The sequence below is a fragment of the Echeneis naucrates genome, chromosome 20, assembly GCF_900963305.1.
Source record: "Echeneis naucrates chromosome 20, fEcheNa1.1, whole genome shotgun sequence".
Lineage (NCBI taxonomy): Eukaryota > Metazoa > Chordata > Actinopteri > Carangiformes > Echeneidae > Echeneis > Echeneis naucrates.
The window spans coordinates 3,472,673-3,492,823 of record NC_042530.1 but is presented as its reverse complement, the minus strand read 5'-3'; the positions used below and the strand labels follow the sequence as shown (position 1 = coordinate 3,492,823).

General features: G+C 42.4%; 1 protein-coding gene across 16 annotated transcripts in view; it reads left to right on the top strand.

Annotated features, from left to right (window-relative positions):
- abi1a (abl-interactor 1a) overlaps window positions 1-20,151 on the top strand; it is a 41,542-nt gene that overhangs the window by 2,341 nt on the left and 19,050 nt on the right. For all 16 annotated transcript variants that reach the window (XM_029529344.1, XM_029529348.1, XM_029529342.1 and 13 more), the window contains exon 2: window positions 7,944-8,111. In XM_029529344.1, coding sequence (XP_029385204.1) covers window positions 7,944-8,111 — 168 coding nt within the window. The remainder of the gene's footprint in view (window positions 1-7,943; window positions 8,112-20,151) is intronic.

The window sequence follows — 20,151 nt, the reverse complement described above, 5'->3', positions numbered from 1 at the left end:
ATGATTTTTTTTTTCTTTCGAATTGCAAGACACAGTATGAGTGGTGTTTTTAAACCTATTAAATGATTATCATTATTATTATTATTAATATAGATACTTTTGTCCAAAATTAATTACAAAAATTGCATTCAAGAGCAACACAGATTTCATCAGACTGGAAATGGATCCTGTCAAATAGCTGAAAGTCCATTCAGAGTGCTGGAGAAATGGTCTAAAACCTTTCAGAAGAAATGCAGCGTGAGTTGTATCAAGATGTCAACCAGAGAAGGTAAATCTTTACAACCAACATAAGAAGAACTTTGTGTTTGGCAGCAGAACTTTGCTCTTGTTAAAGTTACATCATGGGATCATCATCTCTTAGTAACAAGAAGGAAACGCACAAAAAAACCCACTTTGGTGTCACATGTTGTTTTCATGTAGCTGTGGATGAGTGTACAGTAGAGGTGGTTGACAAGCCGGTGATAAGTTGTGTTACATACGTCTGACAGATTTGTGAGTCTGTAGTTGTGTTTCAGCTGAGCACCTCGTTTAAAGCGCTGACGAGAAGAGCCAGATTTTAAGCTTTTGGGCACACGTTGCGAGCTCTGTGTGAAGCGAGTGTCAGACTAACTGCACTTTTCATAAGCACTCCCTGTCTGCTGCAGATACTCACTCTCTGTGCGCCGCTGATAGACGCACACACACACACACACAAAACACAAAATCTGTGCACTCCCGGCTGAAACGCGCACTTATCAACATGCCTCAGCTCGAATCAGCCTGTCCTTTCAGCACTCCTCCCTCAGATTTCCATTCCCTCCTCTCTCTCGGTTTCTCTCTGTCTCTCAAAGTCATGAAGGCTTTGGTGTTTTGTGTGTGTGTGTGTGTGTGTTCATTGTGGACTGTAACACAGCACAGATGGTGAAAGCTCTGTCCAACCAAGGACACATCACTTTCTTAACTGGGTAGTGACTTTTGTGTGTCCAAGGTAGTGTTTTGAACTGTGTGTGTGTCAGAGTTGTTTCCTGTTCGCCCCTGCTGAGTCTACATTGGTTCCCTGCAAATGCGTCCTTTTCAGTTTAGCAGGAAGTCCGTTTATAATAGACCCACCAAACAACTCAACCTTTAACATGAGGACAGTTCTGAGTCAACGGCTGTGGTTTTATTTTTATCTTTACCACAGTGATGTTTTCGATAGCGTTATTTTAGGTGTTGCTTGATGCTACCGTGGAATTTAGGCACTCTCGTTTTGTTATTTCATTGATGCAGATCTGCAGCCTGTTTGTTTAACCTGTGTGACAAGGACACATATACTGTATGCAAAGTGGGCCACCTGGCCTTGTTCGCAGCACACTCTGATAAAAGCTCTAGAAAGGGCTGTTTATCACTTTGCTGGATAGATTCAGGTTTCATCGGAGAGCTGGTTGAGGTCTCTCTCTTTCAGATGGGAGGATTTGTTCTTTATCATTAATCCAAGATTTTTTTTTTTTATACACATTGCAGTCCAATTACAGGTCTTGAAGAGTAAAGACTGATATGTGATAGCTGTGTTTAATCTAGATTTGATTGGATCTGACTACAAGTCTGTGAAGTCTGTGTGAAGTCCAGCAGTGTTGCAGTAACACAGTGCAACATAAGTGAAGGAGCAAGATAACACACGTCTCTGCAGAGCTCTGGGAATTTAACTCTTTAAAAAAAATCACAGAAAAACAATTATTCAACATTAAAAGCTTGTGTAGATATTCTTTTTAAAAAGCTCAATATCTTATCTATTAGGAGAAAAATTATCTAAATTGTTAAATTAATTAAATGTTTTTTCCAATTTCTTTCTGCAACACAAACAGGCGTAAAAAGAATCGATCTCTCTAATAGTTTTATTTTCATATTTATTCTTTGAGAAGATTGTGGTTGAAAAGACTGCAATTCTTTTTTTTTTTTCTTTTTTTTTTCCATTTGCCATTTGGACATTGCAATTTCCATTATATTTAGATTTAATTGTGCAGTTATTAATAACATTACTCTGTAATATTGAGATCCAGTGGTCAAAGTTTGATCAAAATAGACTTCTTGGAAATCGGAGGAGCTGTCATTATGGGGAATCGTAGGAGGAAGGTTGACCGAAACTTTTTTTTTTTTTTTTTTTTGCACTGACATCGTAAAAATTTGAGTAAAATCCCCTGTACAATGTGGCATCTTTGCTTGCTGGTCAGTAATGGGGAAATGGAAGTGAGACGTGGCAAAGCAAGAGGTCATAAGATCAGATCAGATGCAGTGTTGCAAGCGCAGACCATGTGACCTTTGCCTGCTGAGCCAGCATGATGCCAACTTGTACTTAAACCAGCAGTTTTGAAATGCGGGCTGTTGTGTCTCGGGAAGGTGGCGTCTTGGGAGGAGTGCCTTGGTGCCTTGATGTGAGCTTTTCCCCTGGAAGCGAACCAGACTTACCTGGAAGTGACAAATACAGATTTCTTTTTTAACCACAGCTTTATCTCTCTGGGTTACTCCAGAGTCCTGGTTTCCTGTCCCTCTTTTTCCAACTCTCTCCCGCTCTGTGAAGTGGCCTGGTTTCTCTCTCTCAGCATGGAGAGGCCTGCCGGCTCTCGGCTTACCAGCCAGGCCCATCCATTCATCCTTTTGACCACCTGTCACTCCTCCCCCCTCAGCTGACTGGAGTTGGTTTGATCCTGATCTGCTTCAAGCTGGTTAGAACGTGGGAGTTTAGGCTCATCTACACTGTTCATTCTCTAACGCAGAAAAGTCAAAATAATCTGCTCATGTGTTTTCTGTGCCACCAACTGTCAGTCAAAAAAACAAAACAACTCTAAGGTCTCTTAGTGAAGTGCGTAGTGTCGGCCACTAAACAGTGAATCCTCCAAGGGTGAACCAATTACCGAGACGCTCAAGGAAGGTTAATGAATTTCCCTACATGAGCAAACTTCCCTTTTGCATCGCCTCCTGACACACTGGAGGAATTTCCAATCATGTGCTGGCACTTCTTCAAGGTCAGGTAGACCTTATGGCCTTTCAGTCAGCCTCCATCTGCCCCGATGGAAGAAAAGTAATTATGAATTCAAGCATTGTGCTGCTGAGGTTTTTTTTTTTTTTTTTTTTTTTTTTTTAAAGATCTAGCTCAAGGAAAGACTGAAGTTGTTTTCCTTATTCCTCGCACATCCCAGCGTCACTTTCACTATCTTGCCTTGTCTTCCTCAAGTTGATGTTCACTTTCTCACAGTTTCATATTTTCAAGTGGTAGAGAATCAACAGTTTGAGGTCCTTGGCATAATTTTAAGGTTGACACGATCAGCAGACAGATTCTTCCCAGACTAATCAGCTTCGCCTTTTTAGCTGCATTACTTGGTATCATCCAGGACTAATGTGCAACAAGGAAGGCATCACGTTGTGTCCAGACTGAAATACTGAATTATAAATTACATCACGACCTCTAATATTTAATGAGGTGCATTTTCCATGACCTGCATCTTGAAGGGTGGTCTGGGTCCCGCCTTCAAAGGGTTCTACCTTCCATTAGGTTTCTGCAGAAGAAACTGAATGATCAGGGAATAACTCGAGTATCACTTAGTCAGCTCCTACATGCTGTAATCTCACGCCTTTCTTTCAATCAGCCACTGAATGCTGAACAGCCGCATCGATACAACAACCTCACACAACACCGGCGCTCTGCCGTCTCCCGTTGCACTTATCTCACCCTGTCAGTCTTCAGTAAATCAGCGGTCGATAGACATCACACGCAGCAAAGTGCCGCGCGAGCTCTACACGACCTTCCCCTTTGGATTTACAACACATTTATCTCTGCTCCAGATCACACCTCTTCTGCTGGAAGATTCACTCCGGCTGATGTGCTTTTGTGAACTTTTCAAACCAGTTTACAGGGAAGAAAAATAAACCCATGGCAGTTTCATTAGAGTGTTTGTTTTCTTGTTCCTCAGAGCTCGCCCCTCATACTTGTTGTCCAATGGCAGAGCTCCTCGACAGCACTTGAAAGTTTAAAATCGACAAGTATGACATGTTGAAGAATGCCGAGCATTCCTGAAAGTTTTTGTTCTGAGTACATTTCCCCCTGCGGACAAGTGGGAGCACATAGACTCAAATGTGTTCGTCAGCTGTACAAATCCAGGGGCCGATCTGTACAAACACTGTGCTGTGTTGGACTTATTGTCGAACTCTGTATTTTAAGACGAGTGAGGAACTTTTGCCATGTTCCAAACTTTGCCTGGATGCCTCAGAGAAGTCATCCGGAGTTTTTAAATATTTTCTCTCAGTTCCCGACATCTTCTGTTAGTCATCCAAGTCAGGAGAAATAGTCATTTTATCCATTTCCTACTCCTGCTCAGGCTTTGGGGTGGTGAGCCAGCTTCACCTACTCTGACCCCTGAACAGTGTCTGTCTACAGGGAGGAAGCGTGGACATTTCCTTCCCGCTGTCTAACCAAAGCAGCATGGTGTCTGCTGGTAAAGCAGTGCACCACCTTTTTTTTTTTTTCTTTTTTTTTTTAACTTAAAAAAAAAAAAAAAAAAAAAAGCATGATTGCCGTTGGGTGCTGGCTGTTATCTTGTTGGACTGGATAGGTGGCAGAGCGAGGGTGAAGTATTTATCCAGTTGAGCGCCTCAGAGGTTCAAAAACTTCCCCCTGGAAACAAATCCATTCTTGTGACCACCACACCCTCATGGCTCCCAAAGCCATCAGAGCTTCTGCTTACACACGACGTCTGCAGTCACTCCTCTTGAGAAGATGAACATTTATACTCTTTGCTCTTCGTTTATTCTTATATTGGTGTATTTGGTTCATTATGCAGCTCGCCTCGGCTTCCTTCTCCAAGTTTATTGTGAATACATCAACTGTGCATTCCTCTACTCCCTTTCTAATCCCAGTTGAGGTGCTGACAGCGTGTCTGCTACCGCCTGGATTTTCTGTAGTCTCTTTTCACTCAAGTCATTACTCAGCTCAGAAATATGAGATAAAACTGCCCCAGGAGTGCTAAAGGCAGCTCACCTCATTCTTACTGCATCTCCAGCTGCACTAAAGAAACACTCAGCTCTCTGGTGCCGTAATTTACCTTTTGCACTGAGCCAGCAAACACTTTGTTTCTTTCCCGGGCAAATGTCTCGGGCACTGTTTGCTCTCATCTTCTCTGTGAAGATGGATGCCGAGGAGAGAGCAGACAACAAATCTGGTTAATTTGAGGAGAATTTGATGTGTGAACAAGCGAAGGGGGGTATTGTAGGGTCTCGGATGCTGCAGTAGAAATCTAATCAAGTGTCACATCTGTCCTCCCAGCTCCTATTTGCTGATCTCACTTTACAGCTCTAGCAGCTAAAGCTGCTTGCATCAGTTTATTCAAAAGTGCAACAATAATAAAATGAACCAGAATCAGCTAATATAAAATCTGAATATTTTTTTCCCCTGTGTAGGAAAATGTCGCACAAATATGTCGCACAACTCATTGTGCAGACATGAGTTCAGGATTTGAAGGAGAATTACATTGTGTGATTAACTGGAGGCTAAAGATGTAACCTCTCTAAAGCAGAAAATGAAGGAACAGGGCAGATCAGCCTCAGCTCTCTCTATTCGATGTATCAGTTGACGGATTAATCTCACTGTGGTATAAGGGGTGACTCAACAGTCTTGTGTGCTTATATTAACGTCTGGTTTTACAGCTTTAAATCTGTAACTGACAAAGTCTGTTCTTATGCAAGAATAAATAAAACAGGATCTGTTGTGAGAAATAGACTGGACGTATTTCAGAAGCTTACGAATTGCAGCCATTTTAACAAAAATATTTGCTGTACTTTGGGTAGTAGGATTATCTACCTTGAATTAATGTTTTTGTAAGATGAAAATTTGTGTTTTGCTCTTGACAGTTTAGCATTTGAATGCTGGAGCATGAATGATGTTGTTGATCTGTGACTTTTAATGCTGCAACAGTTTGGCAAAAACAGCTTGCAACAGTTTAGTTTCTGGATATAAGCAATATATATTTTTTTTTAAGACATCATGGTTGTTGGGTGGCTACAGCACCATAATGACAAAATGTATTATGCCCCTACAGCAGCAACCGAACACGCAACTTTGGATGCTTCTAAGATCCAAATTTAAAAAAGGCTTAACCTTTTTGTATGTCCCACACACACACACACACACACACACACACAAAAACTACAGCTCCTACTCGTCCCAGAATGCAGCAGATGGTTTCTTTTCAGTGAGCCTCTCTGCCTGATAACAACTACCCACATCTTTCAAAAAAATCCACACGCCACAAGCACAGGCTTCTTGAAATTTTAATGCAAAACTAGAGAGAACGGCTACGGGGCAGCATAAGAAATCATGCAGCTGATAAAATCATACTGAAATAGGTGGAAAACGCCTTTTTTTATTCCATAGTTTATCAAAATAAAAATTGCAAATTGAAACGAAGCACGGGGAGTAGGAATATATTTTTGTCCAGGGTTCTACAAAATCCAATTTTTAGGATCTTCGATAGATTCGCCCTTGAAAGTGAAACTCCAGTGCTGAAAAATTCTTGTACTTTGGGTAAAATAACCATCGACTCCGGCTTGCAGCTTGTTACTTTATGTAGGCCAGCAGTTCTGCACGGGCAAGCATATGTTGCTCAGTAATCTGTTTGAGGTCTCATGTCCCTGTACAGCAGAAATTGCATACTCTCGCAATTTAGAACTTGCCATCATGGTTGTCAGGGATTTTTGTTTGTTTGTTGTTGTGCCATAGATTTTGCTGCAGCTGCTCCTCCATCTCACACACTGAGCATATTGCTGTGTCATAAGAAGGTGTCTGACAATGCTCACCAATGATTGTGTGTCCTCTGTATCCTCTGGGGGAATCTCTGTTATCACACAACACATCTGCCGCTCTGACTCTGACTCCTCGGCCCGACCGAAGCTAACCAGCTCAGAAGCTTTCGGCTGTATTGATTGCTTCTGGATTAAATATGCGCTTCCACGGGGAAATCAGTGATGAGACGGGCAGTTATGTGGTTCCTCCAGTTTTCAAGTGACCAAATGTTCTCTAGACTTCCCGTTTTACTCCACCTAACGACTATTATCAGTAATCATCTTCTTCACCCTGACCCCCCCCCCACCCCACCCGCAACAGCAACCTGTTATCAAAACCGGTGTGGCCCCCTCGAGGCAGCGCTCTTTGGACTCAGCTTTATGAGTGAGCAGTGTTGGGAAGAGCCCACAGAGATCAAACATGGCGGCTCATTTTGGACCTCAGCTGCCAGTCTTGAGCTGTTTGATGTGAGGGGGCTCTCAACAACATGTCATTATCGCAGCATCTGCATCACTGCCGGTGTGTTGTCATTTAAAGACAACATGGTGGAACAATATATTACTGAGTACAGTAGAGCAGTATTATAATAATGTGACCTATATTTAATTTTTCTGCCCTTCAGCCAAAAAAAAAAAAAAAAAAAATGTGTTTTTAACCCAAGATTCTTCTAAAAAAACTAAAATTACTTTTCAAACCACATTTTAGGAGTAATTCAATTTTTCAATATTGGTCCATGAGTGTGGTCTAAATACTCAGTCCGTTTGTCTAAATAGGACTAAACGGATAAACAATTCTTCACGGTTGCTTCATGGTACAAAATTAAACTGTCTCATTTAAAAAAGGACAGAGAAATAGAGACGACGATCTTAAGTCTGTGAAATTCTACTGATCGAAGTCTTAAATGGAGTCAGCTGTTCACACGCTGTTCCCAGAGCCTCCAATATGGCTGCTGCAGGATGTGTTACATCATTTAAAATCCCCCCAGAGACAGCGTGGTATCAGGGGAGTGAGAGTTTGTGTGGGGAAAGGATGCCTCGGCTGCTCTGCTGGCCCGAATCTGCCACAAGCCTGACCTGGATACGGAGTCTGAAGATGAATGCAAATACAATATTAAAATGATTATTATTATTTCCATTTCCTGTTTTATGCACAGGCCCAGGACAAGAGGAAAGCTCTGGAGGAGACCAAAGCCTACACCACCCAGTCCCTGGCCAGCGTAGCCTACCAGATCAATGCCTTAGCCAACAATGTGCTGCAGCTGCTGGACATCCAGGCTTCGCAGCTGCGGCGCATGGAGTCCTCCATCAACCACATCTCCCAGGTCAGAAACACACACACACACACACACAGACCATACAGCTGTGATGAATGGTACCCCACATGTCCCACTTCTCCTCTCACTTTCACACTGACTTGGTTATTTTCAAACAGTACGAGGCCTTCTGTCGTATTCATGGTTCCTTTTATTGGTTGATCAGCGTTTGTCCAAATGTCTGTGGCTGGCTGTGTGTTTGGCTCAATGGCCGTTGTTCCTTATGTTCTCTCTATTATGCTCTTTTCTTCCGAGTCGCACAAACGCATTATAGAGCATCTATATTTGCTGCTATGAGTGAGCACGTTAAGCTCTGCCCAAGCCATCACTGAGCAGCCTTATGAACCACGATATCTATGTTTTCAGCCACTGAAAGTTTTACAAGATTCATGGAAACATTTCAGACATGCAAAAAGCATATTGCATTTATTCTTTTTTATTTTAGAGGGAAATGGCCCCACACATCAGATCCACCAAATTCAGCAATAAAAAGAATTTGTCAAATATATCCGAAATGCCTCTATTTCAATTCAAGATATCGGTTTATGGAGGGCAGCGGAAACTTTCTTAAATCTTGCTATGACCTAAAACTGTACCAAAAACTTTACTATTCTGCGGACTTTCTCTGGTCCTAACCTTTTCCTCTCTATAGCATGAGGCTTCAGCCATGTGCAGGTAAATCCACACACTCATCCAATGAAGGCATTAAGAGCTCAGACAAATCAAACCAAGAGCTCTGGCGATGTGGCATCTCATAGATTAGAGCTCAGAAGCATTCACCGAAGCTCGATCACAAATGAGACGCTGCAAACGTGAAATCATCATCAGAATGTTTACATTTTTTTATTTCATTGTACTTGTACTATGTGGTGTCTTTGTGGTATTGGCTGTGGACTGGAAAGAGTACTTCCTTTTAGTTTTGTCTTTCCCATGTCCTCTATCTCTTTTTCCCCTTTGACGGTCTGAGTGCCAGAAATTCTTTCGGGCTGCACTGAAGGTCAGATTTTCAGTCTAATGGAGGGAAAGAGGACTTGTGAGACTTGAGGGCTTGAAAGACAGAGGGAGAGGGAGAGATCCAGCAAATCAGAAACAGAGAAGAAAAGAAATGGAAGATGGATCATTACGAGCAAACAAAAGAGAGACAAAGAGACCCAAAGAGGCATATTTACACTCCCTGACGTTTCGAGTCAATATCCTGACAAATAGCATTCGGGCGATACCAAGGTCACTGTGACAGCACCACCTGCTTCAGTCACCATGACAACCGCGATGGCCACCAAATGCTGTTAGACATGGTTTAGATCAGTGAGAAGAGCCGTTTATATACAGAGAACTCCTCCAGATTGTTTGACTTGTGTCGATACCCTCACGGTTGCCTCTTGTCCCGCATCTGGGAAGTCCCATACTTCCTACGCTATTTTTACGCCCACGCTTTTGTGCTTTGTGTAACCATGGTGAAGGTGAACTAGGCCGTGTCACGTCAGGTCAACTGGTGGGTCAACAGAGACATGTTTTCCCTCTTCATTTGGCTTGAAGAAATGCAGGAAAAGCGACACTGACACGTCGTCGCCTCCATCTGAGAATCATCATAGTTTTAAGAATGAGACGCTGCTCTTTGGATCGGTCTTATCTTTTTGAATTTGCATTACTTTTATCTGAGAAATGTGAAGCTTGGTCTTGATAACTTCAAGAGGAAGAAAACACAGAATTACAAATGTGCCCTTCATTCACAGTTTCCTTATATCTGTCTTTTTTTTTTTTGTGTGGATTATGTTCTAATGGATTTGCCGTAAAGAAGAGTATCTCTGTTTTAATAATGAAGCAGACTTGTCAGTGTTTCAGGCTGTGGGTGTGTTTTATTGTGCTCCACTGTCCTGTTCAGAGGTGGATCATTACCATGCTGCCCTCATTGCTCGTGGATTTGAGATTAGCGTTGGCCTTTGAGGCCGGTGTCGCATTCTGCTGAACATGTAATGGAGAGGAAACCTGGGCCTTGTAAGGTTTTTGTTGTTTCTCCAGACGGAAGGAAAGAAAAGAAGGTTTCTCAGGTGCCTATTCAAATATGATAAATCCTCGTCCTGATATGAGTAAACACACTTAAGAAGTCACTTTTTCTGTTTGTTTGTTTGTTTTTTTTTTAGCTTTTATGTCTTTGGACTGTTGTCCCTTTCTTTACTCCCTGCCTAAGGATGCAACATTAATGTGTCAATCAGTGTGGCAAGACGCCACCTGGCGTCAGGGCCGTCCTTTGGTGGGCGCGCTCTGCTCAGGGTGTGTCTGCTGGGTGGTTACATTTCTCCCACTGGAAATGATGAATCCTTTTGAGCTGGATGCCAAGTGTATTGAATTGTGCTGTACAATAATAGAACATGTCGACTGTTGTGTTATTCTGGGAGGCCGGTATGACACTGGGTTGTGGGTATCGTTTAGTAGCAAATATGATGCAGACTTTGGTTAACTTACTGGCAGAGGAGCAATTCTTTGTTGAAGAGTTGAAGAGCATTTAAAACAACAGTTTCAGTGGAGCAATTTTTTTCTTATTCAATTATGTGCTTGATGTTATTATTTTTTTTTTATTTATTTTTTTTTTAGTCCATACAGTCTTAAGAGCCCAACGTGGCATTTTTAAATGTCAAACGGTTGCTATTCAAAGTATTGACCTGTAAATTGGAAATGATTATCATCTATAAATTTATTAATTAGTAAGCTTATTAACTATTGTTGATTACATTTGCAAATCAAATTACTATTTCAAACCAAGAGGATCAAGAGGACACATTTCGTTCCACAGTTGTGTCTTTCTTACCCTGTTAATAATTCATGACCTGTTAGATTCATCTTGAGGCCCCATGGGGGGCCCCAAGCCCTCAGGTTGGGGACACTTGAATTCTTTCGACTCAAAGCAAGATGCTGTAAAATAATCAATCTGTGTTTGGAGCTTGCAGCTTCTTCACCTGAGCTGCTGATTGATATTCAGAGGATGTCTGAGTCTTTCTGCAGAGTCAGTTGCCAAAACACCATGTGCATGCTTGCGGTGTGTAGTTATGCACGTGTGTGTTGCCGTTCAAAGCCCCAGAGTCTCTCTGCAGTGTGCTAGATGGAGGGCTGATGGGAGGACAGAGCAGCTCGCGGGGCTTCCACCTTGTGCTGCGTGTGAAGTGGCTGCTAAGCGTCTGCGAACAGGGAGCGCTTTGTCCGTCTGGCGGAAGAAAATGCCTCTCATTGAGGACCTCTATGTGATACCCCGAATAGAGAGGGAGGAAAGGGAAAATACTGTGTGTGTGGCTGATGTTAATTCTGCAGCTCCTGTGTCCTGATTAAGATTTAATTTTCCCCCCTCCGACGCATCTCTGAGTCTCATCTTATTCATATCTAATCTGCACCTCGTACAACTTGGTTTTTAAACTGAACCCAGAGGCTCAAAGGCTCAAATCAGAAACTGTAAGTCAACTTGGTGAGAATTACCAGAGAAAGTCACAGTTTTTGGAGCTGCTTTGTCGAGGGAGTGTGGAGCAGGAGACAATTGAATAAAAGTGAAATGGAAGAAACCTGAGGCACGTCGTATTACTGAAGTAAGAGCAGGCACAGCTCAACAACAACACACTCAGCTCACAGCTCCCTAACATATGAACCACCAAAGTCACTACTTCACTTCAAGTTTGGATGGAAAAAACTATGAAACACTTTTTTTTTTTTTTTTTTTTAAGTCTTGGGGGAATTAAATGATGGCTCCAGATAACACTGAATAATCTGCAGATTATTTTCAATGACTCTTCATGTGGGTTTTTTGTATCATCGACAGAAAAACAAACAGAAAACTGTAGCTGATATTCTGATCTACTGTTCATACTTACAGAATACATGAATACACCTACAGGATGCACATTTATTGATGATGGCACATTCAGCCGGAGACTCGTGTTCCACCTCAGGACACCACAGGAAATCATTCCTGTCTGTTCAACGCCTCCCTCTGAGAATCAGTCTGTCAGCTCATTGATCCCTGGACAGTTTTCCACTTGTGCAAAAATGTCATTTAAATATTAAATATATGTTGTCGTACATTATTAATAGTGGTGTATTTTAAAGGTGGAGGGTTACATTATTATTATTATTATTATTATTATCATTATATTACTATTAGTTATTTTCTGGGGCTATGTGAAGGAGGCCTGTAATATCACAATTTTGCACGAGTATTTCTAATTCTGATATAAGCAGTTTCTTTTTGGATGAACATGAAGACCTGTGACCTTTTCAGTGCCACTATTTTTGGAAAAAAACACCACCTCACTTTTTTTTTTGTCTGATTGTGACAAAATTTTTCTTTATTACAGCATCTGCAGGAACTACGGTTCAATTTTTCCATGAAAGTGTGTCAGTGGCTGAGGAAATGCTGACTCACTTGAATGCAACAACTGCAGGAAACAGCAGTGGGAGTCTTAGCAAGATGAAGTAAATGAAACTGTAAACTGGCCGAGTTTTATTCCACAAATTGTTCATTAAAGCGGCAATCAATCAGTTGGAATATTGACCGTGTTAGAAATAGAGGAACAGTTGACGAGGTGATACAAGTGATGGACACGAATGGATGATTAAAAATTATTGTTTTGCCAATGACCGCACGCGGTGAAGCTGCATGCACAAAGCAGCTGACGCACACACACACACACATTGACCAGTTTGTTCCCACAGCTGTGTGCTTCACTCAAGAGCGGTTACTGCAATTACACAATATTCTTATCAGATCACAACAATCAACCCACACCTCACATTCAAAGTAAGAGTCCGTTTGTCATTGTGATCTCTCCTGTTTTTTTTTTTTAAATTCCAGTCCTCATTCCGAGGATCTACAGATGCATGCCTTAATACTGTGTGTGTGTGTGTGTGTGTGTGTGTGTGTTTTGGTCTGATGAAAGCACACACATGCCTGTCTTGGGTTGTGTCTGTGTGGTGCAGTGGGGGCTCTTTGACCTCCTGTCGAGTAAGAATGGCACTCATCCAAACAGGAAATGAAGCCTTATGCTTGTGTGTGTGTGTCAGCTTGTGTTTCCTGCTGCTCCCACAGCTTGCCTGTGTTTTAGGGGTCTGTCCTACTTCCCTGGCTGTGAAATGCAGATTTCTGGATTTTTCTCTCTCACTGTTGGATATTTACATATTTTTGTGTTTGTGTGTTTGTGTGGCCACATCTTTGTGTGTTCCACCACCTCCAGACAGTGGTTGTTTAAAGGTTAAAGGCAGGTGTTTGGGAAAGTAGGAAATCCAGTAATGTACTGACTCAGACTACAGACTACATACAGAGATTCAGGGATTTATACAATTATTGCAAATAATGGAATTCTACTTATTTGTAGACTGATTAACAGTCTCAGCCATTGTTTTCGAATATCCAAAACTCTGTGCCATTTTAGGGTTGATTAATGTGTCTATTTGTTAAACAATGTGAAATAATAAACAGCATTTTAATAACAGAAATTAAAATCCTATTGAGAAATGATGGTCTTTGGAGAGAAATTAGCAGTTATTGACTAAAATGCCAAATGCCTGTGAAATACTGCTGTTATAATGTATATTTTTCTTTTTATCTTAGTCTAGAATTTCTTATTTGGAGATGAATGATTCATTGATCCACTGAAATAACGTGACATTTTATTGGATAACTGGAAATATTTATTAGTTGCAGCCCTGTGTCTTTGTGCCTTGTGTGTTTCGTATAGTTTTTTCTTTTTTGTCTTTCTTTCTTTGTTTCTGCAGCTCAAACATCTTGTCCTCATCACTGAGCAGATAATGAGAGTCAGTAGGGGGGAGATTGATGATACAAAAATTCAGAAAGAGAAGGAAGCTTCTTTCTTTTTTTTTTTTTTTTTTATTCTTCCACTTGTCAAACCAGAACACTCAGTACCTGAAAAATGAGAACAGTTGTAGATCAACAACACTCTCAGCTCCATGCTAATGCGTTACAGCCCTGTTTTTGGCACAGGGCAGTGAAATATCTTGTGTACTACTTTCCTTTGGAATGGCAGCAAGGTTATTATTTTCACTACTGATTAATCTGTCTGTTGTGATCACGATCAAGACTTGAAAAAAAAAAGAAGAACAAAACAGCTACAAAGCTGGAAATGATGGTGGGATTATTATTCTCACTTCTGATGTCTGCCGATTTTCACTTTATCGATTGCCCTATTAGACTGTTGCATTTGTTCCCTCGCGGTGTTTCATGTGATTCAGTCCGTGCATGAATGGATTTTAATTTGAATGAGCAATGATGTGAAATGGCGGGGGTAATTCAGTGAATCATCATCATCATGCAGCTACTTCCTTTCCTTCCCCCCCTTCCCACTGCAGAGCATCATCATCATCATCATTATTGCCATATTTCCCACTTAGCAGCCCTCATATAATCAATACCCCTCTATTCTGCAGATCCTCCTGACAGCTCCCTGAAACCTGGCTGATGAGGGGATGCACAGATTGTGCAGCAGAGATTCAGTGTTTCGGTGTTTGTTCTCTCCACTGTTGCTAATCTGCTCTAAATGTAAACTTCAGGCTGAGACAGAATGCCGGAGCCAAAAGTTAGATTAGTGAAAGTCAGCGGAGGTGTTACCATATGTGTTGTGTTAGCAAACAAAGTGTCGACCTTGGCATGCTTTTGTTTTTTTCTCTGCTGCTAAGAGTGGGAGAGACGATCTTTCCAGGGTTTCCACTTTTACCCGATTCCCCACAACCTCCGCTTCTGGCTTATTTCGCCACAGCTTTACACGTGGGTTGTTAGATTTACCAGAGAAATCCTGTTCTTGAGGGATGTTTAACAACAAGCTGCCAAACTGACAACTCCCCACGGAGCATCTGACCTCCCATTTTGGCTCCGACGTGCTCCATGTTGCGCTGACAACAGCATCGAAGGGCCTTTGGACAACTGTTTGACTCCACAGATGACGGCCTTCAGATGTGTTGGCTTTCATCGTGCTGAGAAAGAGAGGGAGGCCAGACAGAGAGGCATTTGCTCCGCTTTAACAGCCGTTTTGGTTCAGCGCAGCGTCGGCAGTGCTGGGTTGCACTGCTCGGTTGCACTGCTCCCACACATGAGGCCGGACACGGTCACAACAGGCAGCTAAAGCAGTTGAGAAGCTGAGGAATCCATGTGACAGGATGAGTTTGACCGCCAAGAAGGAGAAAACATCTCTTAAGCAAATAAAATCGTTTGGTCTTGGGAAAATATCTAAGAATGTCTAAGAATGTAGATACAACTGCAGATAGTAAAGTCCTTCAGATATCAGAGTACAGCAACTAGTTGGCGTAGATTAGTGTTAAATACTGAGAATAGAAGCAAACAGCTAGACTGTCAAACTAAATCCACCTCCCAGTTTCTCTTAAACCAATCGGATACCAAATCAGTGCAGATTCCTGTGTAAAACGTGTAAAAATAGCAGTTTGATTTGATTAGAAAATAAGTAAACATGAATTTTTAGTTGGGACCAAAGTGCAATGTCATGTCCCATTCTAAGACAACACATGTATGTCGAACGGGGAAACACAGGCAGCCGACACACTGCTTCATCTTTAAGGGTCACCAGTCGAAAATGTCAACGACCACAAATTTAAAAACTAACCCCAGTTCACCCCAACTTTCTTTAGCAGCAGAAAATCTAATTGTCGTGCATTACTTTGTGTTCTTTTGCTCTCAGTTTGTGTAATTTGCCAGTAACATGCCAACTGCCCCAACAAGGAGAGGCCTCAATCCACAGTGGTGCTAAAAAGCCACAAGATGTCTTAATGATACAGCCTGGTCTTCACATGTCATGCATTTTATTGGCCCGTGTTTCCAGATCCCACAAACGCATCATGTTTTAGGAGCAGAAGTTATTTCAGGCAGTAACTGTAGTAGAAGCAGACCGGGAAGGTTGACAGAAAGTGGGTGCATCAGAAAAAGTGCACTTTAGTACTTCCAGGACTTCATCAGAATTACAACTGCTGGAACACAGCGAGCATTGCAAATAGTTGAGATTCACAGGTGTGATGGTGGGTTACAGTGTGAGCACAATGCAAGACTTTTCAAACGGAAATGAGAGAGAACCGGTTGAAACATGAGACGTTCATGTCCTCATCAGACCTTCCTCACCTGTTATCTGCTCAGGAGTATTGTGGTTAATCCTTTTGCATAGTAATACTGAAACTGAGGTTGAAATTTTAACAGAAATGTGCTTCATGGTTATCTCCTTGTAATCCCACAGAACAAAGACGTCCAATTCTTGGGGGGGGGGGAAGTTATCTTTGCTCCGAGCCAGAAAGATCCTTTAATAAGACCGTCTGCCATGTCATGTTTCAAGATCATGTATACTTCTGTTCTACGTTATAGATTGTGTCTTTATGTTTCTGGCTGGCGTGGTATCTTAGAGGAGTATGATGACGACGCCAGTTTGCTGAAACATTTTTGTTTCAGTCTTGTAATCATCTACAGTAGAGCTCTGTCATTAAGCATTGGCTCATTTGTCTGGCCTGGATTGCCCCACATGCACATAGTCACATCGGAATTTCAGGGTGTGTTTGTCTAGTTATTGTTTTTTGTTTGTTTTGTTTTGGTTTTTTTTCCTCCCCATGTTGCGTTTCAGCAGCAAGTTCAGTCCTACTCCGCCTGCTCTATAGGCTGTGCAGCTTTTGTGTGTAGTTTGTGTGTAGTTGGCATTTTCTTGAGGATGTCATCCCTGAGCCAGCCTGCCTGAGTGCTGACAAGGCTGTTTTTTCTCTCCATCCCGCATGCAGCTGAAGTGAAACCCGGCTGTCTCAAGTCCATATCAAAGTCTTACTTCTTTTCAGTCATGGTTTACTTCACGCTCCAAAACTTTGTGTGTGTGTTGGTTTTTGTTTTTGCTGGTGGGAAGTTGTTGAGCTACAGTAAGTTTGCGCAAGACTTCAAAATTCCATTTCGGGCCCTTTGGTTGGCTTCGCCACTGGACTGAGAGATTTTCTGCCCCCTTTGCTGATGATGTGTGGACGCATTCTGTCAATGTGTGACCCGTTTCCACAAAAACGCTCCCGCCCCGCTTGACTCCCTAAACCGCCCCCGCCTTGCCTGAGCGGCGTGAATCAGTATGCGAGAGAAAGTCTTGCTCAAAGAGGATCACTGCGGAAAAAAGGACTCCCAGTCCCAACTCCCAAAAATTATGCTAGATGCAAAAGAAACAAAACAAACAGCTAAAGAAATCAAAGCACTTGCACCTAATCAGCTTTGAGTCAAGCAGACTTTGTCGGAGCACGATGCATACAAAAGATACTCTCAACAATACACAGAGGAGGAAGAGTCATCATTGATTATCACATCTGACATGATGCAATACACTAAGGCTTTTCTTGCGTGCTTAGCATTTTATTTTGGCGTGTCTCCCTCTCAGATGTTAGTTGTTTGACTAAACACAATATATGAAATATAAATATAGAAGTGCGTAACATGCACAAGTCTTTCGTGAGTGGTGATTAAATTAGTGGTTTATATCACTGTGTCAAAACACATTGATGTAAATGGTTATTTTGGGGAAAAAGAGCCAACCTAATTAGCATTAGGTTAGAGTCCAAGTGTTTTGAAATGTTCACTTTAATCACATCCAGATGTCCTTTACTGAAATGTCTCTTCTACTGAGATACATTTCTACCTCCACCTGGTGAAGTCTTAAGCAGCTGCATGCACCATCCATAACAGAATGAGGCAAATAGCAGAGTCCAAATGCATCCACACATTGTCTCTGAATCAGGATTCGCTCTCTATGAAAGGAAGAGGACTTTTACAGTGCTACATCTCGTGCCATCTGTTTCACCCCAGTCCAACACGTCAGTGTTTTCTCTCTCGACTTGAGCTCACTACTTCGCATTCCTGGCTGTTGAGGTCCAAACATTTTAAAGTGCGCCCTTAACCAAAATGACATAAATCTGGATTTAAAAGGAAATAAATAAATCACAAATATTTAGGAACTTGTTGCTACTAACAACACAACAAGAATCTCTCATCGTGGCAACCACTGAGCTGACTCACCCGTAAACCAAAATGGGAAGTCCAAAACGATCTCTCTCACTGGACTTTTCTGTCTGGCTGAACATGTGGATGATGATGATAGTGTTGGCAGCAGCTCCGATGTGTGACCTAGATCCTCAGTGCAGTCATATAGGTGGGTGACTCTTGTGTGGGTGTGCAGGGAAAAACAGAAAAGATGCAAAAGAAGAGAAGCCTGTAAACTCTTAAACCCTGCAGCTGATGGAGAAGCCAAACCCCAAAGAAAACTGCTGCAGAGCTCAAGCATACGGGTGACGCTGCTTTAGAACCATCAGTGTGCTCAGAGTCTGTTCTCTTTCCACCCAACAGATGGACAGTTGGGATCAAATTAAACACCTTTAGCACAGTTTAAAAAGCCGGCGTATTCAGTCATGGCCATCACTAAGTGGAATTGCTTATGGGGTGAGTCAGACCCTTCTATCTTTGTCAGACCCATTTAATTTTCCTTTGGTCGGCAGAATATCTAAGCACATCCTCGATGCAGCCACTCGTTGAACGGAAGTTTGCAGAAGATAGTTTTGAATGCACCACCGCCTCAACTCTCCTAACACGAGCCCGCACCTTCACAACGGGACCGTCTTCTTGGTATAGAGGAAGGAGATGAGCTCACACATCGCATCGCCGTCTCACTTCCACCCTTTGCCAGCTGCAGTGATGTTTGTCCACATGCTGCTTTCAGATAAGGACGTGTATTTTCAGCACAGCCAGATGCTTTCTCAGTTTAGCTACCGCCTTTCAACAGCAGCTTTCTTGTTGAGGAAACATTTCTGCAAGTGGTTAGTTGTGAAAGTTTACCTCTTTTTGGGCCGTAGACCCCGACTTCCTCATCATAACATGACGCTCAATGCTCATGACTCAACAATTATATTCATTACAGCCAGAGAAGTCTCAGTGAGGTAAAATAAGGTTAAAGCTGTTTTTCAGAAGGAATATAAAAAAAAAAAAAAAAAAAGAGACCTAGAAACAATTTGTAGTTCTTCTTCCATTAAGGTCTCTCACAGCCATCTAGTGAATCCCATCACTGCCTCGCAAATGGAAGCCAAATCGAGTGATTCGATTTTGGCCCAGCTGTTTCCAGATGATCATGATTTATGACAGTTTGAAATGTGAGCATTATCTCGGAGCGGTGGAGTGGAGCTCTTTTAGCTCACAACCGACCCCGGTGGAGACGTTTACTCACTGGAGGTTGAAGTGCTGCTAAATGCCGTCGTTTTGCCCGGCTAACTGGGAGGACTTTGTCACCGTGACTCTGCTTTTTATATTAAGAGTCTCTCATTTTCACGCAGCCCGACTCAGGTTAGAAAAGATGACTGTAGTCGATGCTCTGCCATCCCTCTTAATTCAAGAAGACACAACGGGGCACCGGAACAGAACGGTTGCTTCCCTTTCATGGGGGTGTCTCTGCGAGAGCAATTATACATGTGCAACATTGCTTGTTATGAAATATTGATTTCTCCTCTTTTTTTCTTTAACTTTGAACAGTCCACGCTTGTAAGAAGCTGCTTTGCCTGGTTCCTAATAGACGCCGGAGTTGTCAGCTCCCAGGCCTGTATCTGTATCTCATTAAAGCCGCAGTTTAAAATTAGACTAGATATTATCGAGAGATGTCAGCTCGACTGCTCGGTACTCGACTGCATGTCAGCCAACCGGAGTGTTGTTCATTTCCCCGACTCCGGGATGAGTGATACTTGAAGGCGAAGTCGGCCGTACAGTGAAACACTGCAGCGTAAAGAGACAGAGCTCAGTCTAGTTTCCAGATCCCTGTGGTATGAAAGGAATCCTCTGTTGGCTCTTGTCTCTGCCTCGCCTCTCCCCCCACCTCCTGTGAGAGACCATCGTTTTACTGCCCTGCCCTCGGCAGACATTGTGGCCTTTCATCTCTCAGAGGAAGGGCAGCTGCTCCTGGGCTCCTCTTACCCCAGTGGGGTGGGACTGAGGAAGCGAAGCAGGGGGATGTAAATGCAGCAGTCTGCGGACAGTTTGTGCGTGATGGTGAAAGAAACTGAG